The 11,145-nt window shown below is 38.9% G+C and overlaps 1 protein-coding gene across 1 annotated transcript; it reads left to right on the top strand.

Annotated features, from left to right (window-relative positions):
* The first annotated feature begins 434 nt into the window (after positions 1-434).
* Positions 435-1,391, top strand: LOC138074021 (olfactory receptor 10R2-like). Its single transcript, XM_068966005.1, has one exon. The coding sequence runs from the start codon at positions 438-440 to the stop codon at positions 1,389-1,391; it is 954 nt and encodes a 317-aa protein (XP_068822106.1). The 5' UTR covers positions 435-437.
* The last annotated feature ends 9,754 nt before the right edge of the window (positions 1,392-11,145 follow it).

The raw sequence follows: 11,145 nt of genomic DNA, 5'->3' as shown, positions 1-11,145 counted from the left end.
TTATGACCACTTAAAATCACAATTAATGTAGATAAAAGTTTTTTTGAGGGTTAGATTATCAACAAACTAAGCAGAGATTGATTATATAAGTCTACAAGCAGGGACTATATTTCTCAGGTATTTCTTAGGCGGCAGAAGAGTATACTTTCTTTGAGTAAATGTCTGTCCATTTCATTTGAACACTTGTCCCCAAATTCTCTGCTAAAATCATTGGCAGAAAATTAGCAATGTGGGCACATATTAATTTAGGATAAATTTCACTTAGTTTATTGTAAAATGCTTTATTATTTTATTTTGGTTTCCTTTTTTCTCTCCCATACCAGTTGTTTCTCTTTCATACCGGACTGGTGACTTTATGATTAAATCTCCCTGATTTCCTAGTTTCAAAGGACTCTGGACTTAATCATATTGACTTTATTCCATGGGATCAACTCTTCATGGCCAATTCCTCCTGTGTTACTGAGTTCTTCCTGCTGGGTTTCTCCAGTCTTGGGGAATTGCAACTTATCCTCTTTGTGGTCTTTCTTTGCCTCTATTTGATCATCTTGAGTGGAAACATCATCATCATCTCAGTCATCTGCTTGGATCACAGCCTCCACACACCCATGTACTTCTTTCTCTGTGTCCTTTCTACCTCTGAAACTTTCTACACAATTGTCATTCTGCCCAAGATGCTTATAAATCTTCTCTCTGTGCTCAGGACACTGTCCTTTGTGAGTTGTGCTTCACAGATGTACTTCTTTCTTGGTTTTGCTGTCACCAATTGCCTGCTTCTGGGAGTGATGGGCTATGATCGTTATGCTGCTATCTGTCAGCCTTTGCATTACACCATTCTCATGAGCTGGAGAGTTTGTGGGCAACTGGCAGTAACTTGTATTGTCAGTGGTTTCCTAATATCTCTATTGGGAACAACTTTGGTCTTTAGCCTCCCTTTCTGTGGCTCCAACAAGGTCAACCATTATTTTTGTGACATTTCACCAGTCATCTGCCTCGCTGATGCTGAAACCTACATTAATGAACTGGTCATCTTCATTGGTGGGGTCTTGGTCCTTGTTGTGCCCTTGATCTTCATCTTCATCTCTTATGGATTTATCGCCTCTGCTATCCTGAAGATCTCATCAGCTGAAGGCAAACGAAAGGCATTCTCCACCTGTGCCTCCCATCTCATTGTGGTTGTTGTCCACTACGGGTGTGCTTCCTTTGTCTACCTGCGACCCTCAGCCAAATATACATCAGGAAAAGACAGGCTGGTGACGGTGACCTATACCATCATCACCCCACTGTTGAACCCTGTGGTATACAGCCTCAGGAACAAAGATGTACAGCTGGCTATTAGGAAAATGATTGAGAAGTCTAGGTTAAGATTTTGTAATTATGTTAAGACTTTATAAATAATTTCTTTTTCAACAGCACACACACATTTGGGTCAAATGTATCACTAATGTTTAAGTCATGAAAGTTTCTAGTCTACAGCTCTGTGGCCTTGGATGAGTTTTTTGACATTGTGAGGCTATAGTGTTCTTATGTAAAACAGACTTAGTAGTATGTTCATCTCAAGTCTTTTTGCCAAATTAAGGGCAAAAGTTTCCTCATCAAGGCAACTGTCACTAAAAGACAACTCTCCTACTCCTACTCTTCCTCCAGAGATAGTTCGCAAAAGGCTCTTAACAAGCATTATCTCTTACCCTATGTTTGGCTTTCTAGCCACAAATCTCTGATTGTCCCTTTTGTTTAAGATTATGCTGAGCTGAAAATGAGTTGCTGAGGCCTGAATATAGTGTGGATATAGGAGGAACACGTGATTGGGGGAAATTTACTGTACTAGTTATTAGAAAACTATTTAGGTCATGACTTTAAGAAAACTATGGTAGTTCTCCAAATCTAAACTTTGTATATAGAATATAAGGATAATATAATTTTCCTTTTATACTTTGCAGGGTTTTTGTTTGTATCTAATGGATACAATGAATGTAAGCATAAGTAAAATGCAAAGCTGGATAGAACTTAAAACTCTTAAGACTTAAGAATCAGTCTAAGACTTTAAGTCTTAAAGTCAATTTAAGACTTTACATATCTCTGCATGGCCTTCTATTTCCTTCAGATTCTCCAAAAATTATATTTATAGGTGTCTTTTTGGACCAGCCATTTGAACTACTCCTTATATAACATAGGGAATGTGCTACATCAAAAATACATCTACATGTGAAACAATTCCTTCAGTACACTTTCTTAAAATTGGCAGAAGACCCCAGACTTCCAAAAAGGGAAACTAATCTCCACAGAATGAAGTAGGGCAAAATATATGGGAAAATAGAGACAAAGGATTTGGAACAAGCACCTGTGCCTCGCAGAGGGCTCCATGAAAGAGGAAAGTTTCCTCACACTTGGAAACCCTGGGATAGGTGGGGAAAGAGGACGCTGTGGAACCTCTGAGGAGAATACAGCAACAGGTGCTCAGAAGGCAAAATAGAGATAATTCATCACAGGGATTGTTGTTGACCAGCACTTTCCAGCTGAGATGCTATTTGCAAGCCTGTCATGGCAAACAGGGACTGGGTGCTGAGGCTCAGAGGTTCAGGGGTTGGACTTCAGGGAGAGAACTGGGGTTGACTGCCATGAAGATTTTCTGAGGGGACTAATTTAACACAGCTGAAGGAGTCCAGAGAAAAGCCTGAGCCTGCCAGAGAGGCAAGAGATCATTGTCACAGGGACCCTGTCCCTTCACACACACAGATCAAAGGACCCTGCCTTTGAAAGTGCTGTAGGTGGGATGAACCATGGTGTGGACTGCAACCTCAGAGGTAGACTGCCAAAGCTAGCATGAATGCCAGAGGCGGGACTACCTGCGATTGCAGTTTGAGATACCAAAGGGGTAAATGCAGGTCAACTGGTCACTGCCAAAGCCAGGGCAAGTTCCTGAGGTGGGGGAAAAAATGGCTCTGTGGTTCCTACCCCGGAAGTAGCAGCTGCCACCAACCCATTAGCAGGCATAGGTCATTCCCCACACATTCCTGGGAACCTATGTAGCTTGGCTCTGTTGAGAAAGACACAACCTGGGGCCATCTTCCCTGTTGGAGCACACAAACCAACTTGAACTGTAGCAACTTCCCTCAGGCTTTGGCTGCAGCAGGCACCATATGCACATCCCAATTGTGTCTAATGTATCCTTTCCTCTCCCCAGGCTGAAGGAGCAAATAAGCCCTCATAAGCTGTCACTTTAGCCTTTCTTGTCTGGGTAGGGAGCAGACATTGGAGGGAGGCCTATGAGCAAAGGGAGGGTGAAAAATCAAAGCTGGTCACACAGGCCCTGTGTGAAAAGGGTAAATTGCTTCTGCAGCTAAAGGTACAGAAAATTTACCCCTCAATTAGCCTGGTACTATGGACTTTGGGAGCAACTGTGGACTTTGGAAGCAAGTACAAGCTGGAATAAGGCCAGATATGAGTCTGAGCTGACCTCACGACATCCACAGCAGGTCCAGAAACCTTCCTAGAAATACTAGAGGACTTCCTGGGTAGGCAGATTGGCTCATGCTCAATGTGTGGTTAGGAAAACGGAGGACACAGAGGAATACTCTTCTCACTACCACTCTATCTCTCTATATATTTTATGGGTTTTTTTTTTTTTTATATTGTTCTATTATTCTTTTTTATTATTCCATTAATTTTTACTTTTAACTTACTTTTTCCTTTAAAAAAGCTTTTATTTTTACAAAAATTTATCTTTTCCCTCCTATTTTTATAGTACTCTTTAGTTATATTGCATTTTCCCATGTTTTTGATTTTGTATTTTTGCTAGACTAGTTTTTAGTATTCACCTTCACTTATAGGTTTGATTATTGGCTTGATTGCTCTCTTCTTCTCTGGTTTCTGTTTTTATTCTTTTTCCTCTCATTTCAATTTTGTGAGTGTATGAGTCTCTTCGGGTGTTCTTTTCTGATGAGTGTTGCTTTCACCATTTGCTTTGGGGTTTTATCTGTTTGTTCCTTTTTGCTTTGTTTGTTTACATGACTTTTTTTCCCCTCTTATATATCTTTCTCTTTATCTTTTGTGCTGGGTGGCTTGGGGAGTCTAACTGCTAGAGTAAGGGGTTGGCCCTGAACCTCTGAGGTGGAAGACCGAATCCAGGACATTGGACCACTGTATAACCCCCAACACCATGGCACATTAATTGGCAAGAACTCTTCCAAAGCTCTCCATCTCAACACTAAGACCAGGCCCCATCCAAAGTCCAGCAAGCTCCAATGCTGGACCCCTCATGCCAAACCATCAGTAAAATAGGAACACAATCCTTCCCATTAGTAGAAAGCCTGTCCAAAGCCATACAAAATCCCCAGATATTCCAAAACAAACCACTGGATATAGCACTACCCTTCAGAGAGACAAGATTCAGCTCCACCCACCAGAACACAGACACCAGTCCCTCCAACCAGAAAACGTTCAAAAGGTACTGATCCAACCCCACCCACAAGGGGCAGACACCATGATTAAGAGGAACTATGGCCTTCCAGCCTGCAGATAGAGGGCCCCAAATACAGTAACTTAAGCAAAATGAAAAGACAGAGAAACAAGCAGCAGATGAAAGAATATAGTAAAAGTCCACAAGACCAAATAAATGAAGAAGACAGGGGCAGTTTACATAAGAAAGAACTCAGAATAATAATAGTAAAGATGATCCAAAATATTGGAAATAAAATGAAGGTACAGACAAATAGAATGGAGGCAAGGATTAAAAAGATACAAAAAATGTTTAACAAGGACCTAGAAAGAAGAGAGAATAGACAATCAGCAATGAATAATACAATAACTGAGATAAAAATACACTAGAGAGAAGCAATAGCAGAATAACTGAGACATAAGAATGGGTAACTGACCTGCAAGATAGAATGGTGGAAATAATTGAAACAGAGAAGAATAAAGAAAAAAGAATGAAAGGAAATTAGAACAATCTCAGAGATCTCTGGAGAATTCTCTGGACAGAGGAGCTGGTGGGCTATATTCCACAGGACCACAAAGAGGCACAATGGAGCAACTAACACTGGAACAACATTAAGTACTCCAACATTCAAATTATAGTGGTCTCAGGAGAAGGAAAGGAAAAGAAAGGGTATGAAAAATTATTTGAGGAGATTATAGGTGAAAATTTTTCTAACATAGGAAAGGAAGTAGCTACTCAGCTCCAGGAAGCCCAAGAGTTTCATACAGGATAAACCCAAGGGGAAACGTGCCAAGACATGTACTAACCAAACTAACAAAAATTAAAACCAAAGGAAAAATGTTGAAAACAGCAAGGGAAAAGCAACGAATAACATATAAGGAGATTCCCATAAGGCTAACAAATGATCTTTCAACAGAAACTGCAGTCCAGAAAAGAGTAGAAGGATATACTTAAAATGATGAAAGAAAAAATCTACAACCAAGATTCCTCTATTCAGCAGGGATATCCTACAGATTCAAAGGAGAAATCAAAAGCTTTACAGATAAGCAAAAGCTAAGAAAATTTAGCACCACAAAACCAACACTACAACACAGGCAAAAGTAACTTCACTAGATAGGAAACACAAGAGAAAAAGAAGATCTGCAAAAACAAATCTAAAATGATAAAGTAAATGGTAACAGGATTATACATACCAATCAGTTCAGTTCAGTTTGGTCATTCAGTCGTGTCAGGCTCTTTGCGACCCCATGGACTGCAGCATGCCAGGCCTCCCTGTCCATCACCAACTCCCAGAGCTAACTCAAATTCATGTCCATTAGTTAGTGATGCCATCCAACCATCTCATCCTGTTGTCACCTTCTCCTCTCACCTTCAATCTTTCCCAGCAACAGGGTCTTTTCAAATGAGTCAGCACTTCTCATCAGGTGGCCAAAGTACTGGAGTTTCAGCTTTAGCATCAGTCCTTCCAATGAAAACCCAGGACTGATCTCCTTTAGGATGGACTGGTTGGATCTCCCTGCAGTCCAAGGGACTCTCAAGAATCTTCTCCAACACCACAGTTCAAAAGCACCAGTTCTTCTGTGGTCAGTTTTCTTTAGAGTGCAACTCTCACATCCATACATAACTACTGGAAAAACCATAGCCTAGACTAGACGGACCTCTGTTGGCAAAGTAATGTCTCTGCTTTTAATATGTTGTCTAGATTGGTCATAACTTTTCTTCCAAGGAGTAAGCATCTTTTTATTTCATGGCTGCAGTCATCATCTGCAGTGATTTTGGAGCTAAAAAAAAAAAGTCTGCCACTGTTTGCACTGTTTCTCCATCTATTTGCCATGAAGTAATGAGACTAAATGCCATGACCTTAGTTTTCTGAATGTTGAGCTTTAAGCCAACATTTTCATTCTCCTCTTTCACTTTCATCAAGAGGCTCTTTAGTTCTTCACTTTCTGCCACTAAGGGTGGTGTCATCTGCATATCTGAGCTTATTGAGATTTCTCCCAGCAATCTTGATTCCAGCTTGTGCTTCCTCCAGCCCAGAATTTCTCATGATGTATATAATTTAAATAATCAGGGTAACAATATACAGCCTTGATGCACTCCTTTCTTATTTGGAACCAGTCTGTTGTTCCATGTCCAGTTCTAACTGTTGCTTCCTGACCTGCATACAGATTTCTCAAGAGGCAGGTCAGGTGGTCTGGTATTCCCATTTCTTTCAGAATTTTACACAATTTATTAAGATCCACACAGCCAAAGGCTTTGGAATAGTCAATAAAGCAGAAATAGATGTTTTTCTGGAACTCTGTTGCTTTTTCCATGATCCAACGGATGTTGGCAATTTGATTTCTGGTTCCTCTGCCTTTTCTAAACCCAGCTTGAACAACTGGAAGTTCACAGTTCACGTATTGCTGAAGCCTGGCTTGGATAATTTTGAGGATTAATTTGTTAACATGTGAGATGAGTGAAGTTGTGTGGTAGTTTAAAAATTCTTTGGCATTGCCTTTCTTGGGATGGGAATGAAAACAGACCTTTTCAAGTCCTGTGGCCACTGCTGAGTTTTCCAAATTTTCTGCCATATTGATTCCAGCACTTTCACTGCATCATCTTTTAGGATTTGAATGGCTCAACTGGGATTCTACCACCTCTACTAGCTTTGTTCGTAGTGATGCTTCCTAAGGCCCACTTGACATTGCATTCAAGAATGTCTGGCTCTAGATTAGTGATCACACCATCGTGATTATCTAGGTCATAAAGATCTTTTTTGTACAGTTCTTCTGTGTATTCCTGCAACCTCTTCTTAATATCTTCTGCTTTTGTTAGGTCCATACCACTTCTTCCCTTTATTGAGCCCATCTTTGCATGAAATGTTCCCCTGGTATCTCTAATTTTCTTGAAGGGATCTCTAGTCCTCCCCATCCTATTGTTTTCCTCTATTTCCTTGTACTGATCACTGAGGAAGGCTTTCTTATCTCTCCTTGCTATATTTTGGAACTGTGAATTCAAATGAGTATATCTTTTCCTTTCTCCTTTGGTTTTGGCTTCTCTTCTTTTCACAGCTATTTGTAAGTCCTCTCAGACAACCATTTTGCTTTTTTGCATTTCTTTTTCTTGAGGATGGTCTTGCTGCCTGTCTCCTGTACAATGTCTTGACCTCTGTCCATAGTTCATTAGGCACTCTGTCTATTAGATCTAGTCCCTTAAATCTATTTCTCACTTCCACTGTATATAAGGAATTCATGATCTGAGCCACAGTTAGCTCCCAGTCTTGTTTTTGCTGACTGTATAGAGTTTCTCCATTTTTGAATGCAAAGAATATAATCAATCTGATTTCAGTGTTGACCATCTGGTGATATCCATGGGTAAAGTCTTCTCTTGTGTTGTTGGAAGAGGGTCTTTGCTATGACCAGTGCATTCTCTTGGCAGAATTCTATTAGTCTTTGCTCTGCTTCATTCCATACTCCAAGGCCAAATTTGCCTGTTACTCCAGGTGTTTCTTGACTTCCTACTTTTGCATTCCAGTGCTCTATAATGAAAAGGACATCTTTTTTGTGTGTTAAGTCTAGAAAGTCTTGTAGGTCTTCATATCCCATCAGGAAGCTTTTATAACCCTCTTATCTTTCTTGATCAGAGGGCAGACAGACTGAAAACTATCATCACAGAAAATTAACCAATCTAATCACATGTATATATCAATAATTTACCTTAAATTTAAATAGACTGAATGATCCAGCCAAAAGACACAGATTAGCTGAATGAATACAAAAACAAGACCCTTATATATGCTGTTTACATGAGACCCACTTTGAACTGAGGGACAAACACTAACTGAAAGTGAGGGGCTCAATAAAGGTATTCCATGCAAACAGAAATTTTAAAAAATGTGGAGTAGCAATACTCATATCAGATGAAATAGACTTTTGAAAAAGACCATTACAAGAGACAAGGAAGGACACTACATAATGATCAAGGGATCGATCCAAGAGGAAGATATAGCAATTATAATTACATATGCACCCAAAACAGGAGCACCTCAATACATAAGGCAAATGCTAACAACTATTAAAGGGGAAATGGACAATAACATGATAATAGTGGGGGACTTTCACATCCCATTCATACCAATGGATAGATAATCCAGACAGAAATTTAATAAGGAAAAACAAGCTTTAAATGATAATTTGCACCAGATGCACCTAATTGATATCTATAGATGTTTTCCCTATTCCCTGGAGGTTCAGACAGTGAAGGCTCTTCCTGCAGTGCAGAATACCTGGGTTTGTAAATCATAAAGCAGAAATAAATGAAAAAAAAAGTGAAGGAGACAATAGCAAGGATTAATAAAACTAAAAGCTGGTTCTTTGAGAGGGTAAATAAAACTGACAGACCATTAGCCAGATTCATCAAGAAAAAAAGTAAGACTCAAGTCAATAAAATTAGAAATAAAAAAAGACAAGTTTCAGCAGACAACACAGAAATACAAATGATTAAAAGAGACTACTATGAGCAACTATATGCCAATAAAATGAATAACTTGGAAGAAATGGACAAATTTTTAGAAAAGTTTAATGTTCCAAGACTGATCCAGGAAGAAATAAAAAAATATGAACAGACCATCACAAGCACTGAAATTGAAACTGTGATCAAAATTTTCCAACAAAAAATGTCCAGGGCCAGATGGCTACACAGGCGATTTTACCAAACATTCTGAGAAGAAATAAAACAGATATGGTTCAAACTTCAGAAAATTTGCAGAGGGAGAAAAATGCCAAAAACCATTCTATGAGGCCACCATTACCCTGATACCAAAACTGGAGAAGGATACCACCAAAAAAAAGGAGAAAATTACAAGCTAATATCATTGATCAACATAGATGCAAAAATGCTCAACAGAATTCTTGCAAACAATCCAACATACAATAAAAGGATCATATATCATGTTCAAATGGACTTTGTCCTAGGGATGTGAAGATTCTTCAATATATAAATCAAACAATGTGATACTTCATATTAATAAATTGAGAGATAAAAGCCATATGATAATCTCAACAGATGCAGAGAAAGCTTTTGATAAAATTAGAAACCTATTTACGATAAAAACTCCCCAGAAAGTGAGCATAGAGAGAATATACATCAATACGGTAAAAGTCATGTATGACAAAACCCACAGCACACACTATTTTCAGCAGTGAAAAACTTTAAAGCATTTCCTCTAAGATCAGGAATAATACAAGGGTACACAATTCCATCACTATTATTCAAAATATTTTTGAAAGTCCTGTGAACATCAATAGATGGTCAATACTGAAATCAGGTTGATCATATTCGTTGCAGCCAAAGATGGACAAGCTATATACAGCCAGCAAAAACAAAACTAGGAGCTGACTGTGTCTCAGATCATGAACATCTTATTGCAAAATTCAGACTTAAATTGAAGAAAGTAGGTAAAACCACTAGACTGTTCAATTATGACCTAAATCAAATCCCTTAAGATTATACAGTGACAGAGACAAATAGATTCAAGGGATTAGATCTGATAGAGCTCCTGAAGAACTATGGACAGAAGTTCATGAAATTGTACAAGAGATGGTGACCAATACCATACCAAACAAAAAGAAATGCAAAAGAGGCAAAATGGCTGTCTGAGAAAGCCTTACAAATAGCTGAAAAAAGAAGAGCAGTGAAGGCAAAGGAGAAAAGAAAAGATAACAGCATCTGAATTCAGAGTTCCAAAGAATAGCAAGAAGAGATATGAAAGCCTCCCTCAGACCAATGCAAAGAAACAGAGGGAAATAATAGAATGGGAAAGGTTAGATATCTCTTCAAGAAAATTAGAGATATCAAGGGAACATTTTATGCAAAGATGGGCTCAATAAAGGACAGAAATGATATGGACCTAATAGAAGCAGAAGATATTAAGAGGAGGTGGAAAGAATACACAGAAGAACAATACAAGAAACATCTTAATGACCCAGATAACCATGATGGTGTGATCAATCACCAAGAGCCAGACATCTTAGAGTGCAAAGTCAAGAGGGCCTTAGGAAGCATCACTATGAACAAAGCTGGTGAAAGTAATATAATTCTAGCTTATCAATTTCTTAAAAGACGATACTGTGAAAATTCTGCACTCAATATGCCAACTAATTTGGAAAACTCAGCAATGGCCACAGGACTGGAAAAAGTCCATTTATATTGCAATCCCGAAGAAAGGCAATGCCAAAGAATGTTCAGACTAACATAGAGTTGCACTCATCTCGCATGTTAGCAAAGTAATGCTTAAAATTCTTCAAGTCAGGCTTCAACAGTACACGAAATGTGAACTTCCAGATGTTCAAACAGTTTTTCAAAAAGGCAGAGGAACCAGAGATCAAACTGCCAACATCTGTGGGATAATCAAAATAGCAAGAGAGTTCCAGAAAAACATCTGCTTTATTTACTATGTTAAAGCCTTTGACTGTATGGGTCACAACACACTAAAAATTTCTTAAACAGGTAGAAATACCAGACCACCTTATCTGCCTCCTGAGAAATTTGTATACAGGTCAAGAAGCAACAGTTAGAACTGGACATGGAACAATAGACTGGTTCCAAATCAGAAAAAGAGTACATCAAGGCTGTATATTGTCACCCTGCTTATTTAACTTATATGCAGAATATATTATGTGAAATGCCAGGCTGGATGAAGCACAAGCTGGAATCTAGATTGCCAGGAG

The sequence above is a fragment of the Capricornis sumatraensis genome, chromosome 2 (genome assembly GCF_032405125.1).
Source record: "Capricornis sumatraensis isolate serow.1 chromosome 2, serow.2, whole genome shotgun sequence".
Taxonomy (NCBI): Eukaryota; Metazoa; Chordata; class Mammalia; order Artiodactyla; family Bovidae; genus Capricornis; species Capricornis sumatraensis.
Note: the sequence above shows the minus strand (reverse complement) of the source record. Positions and strands in the feature narration are given on the sequence as shown.

What these genes read in the sequence shown, in the direction of transcription:
- LOC138074021 (XM_068966005.1), top strand. Translation starts at nt 438, where the DNA reads ATGGCCAATTCCTCCTGTGTTACTGAGTTCTTCCTGCTGGGTTTCTCC.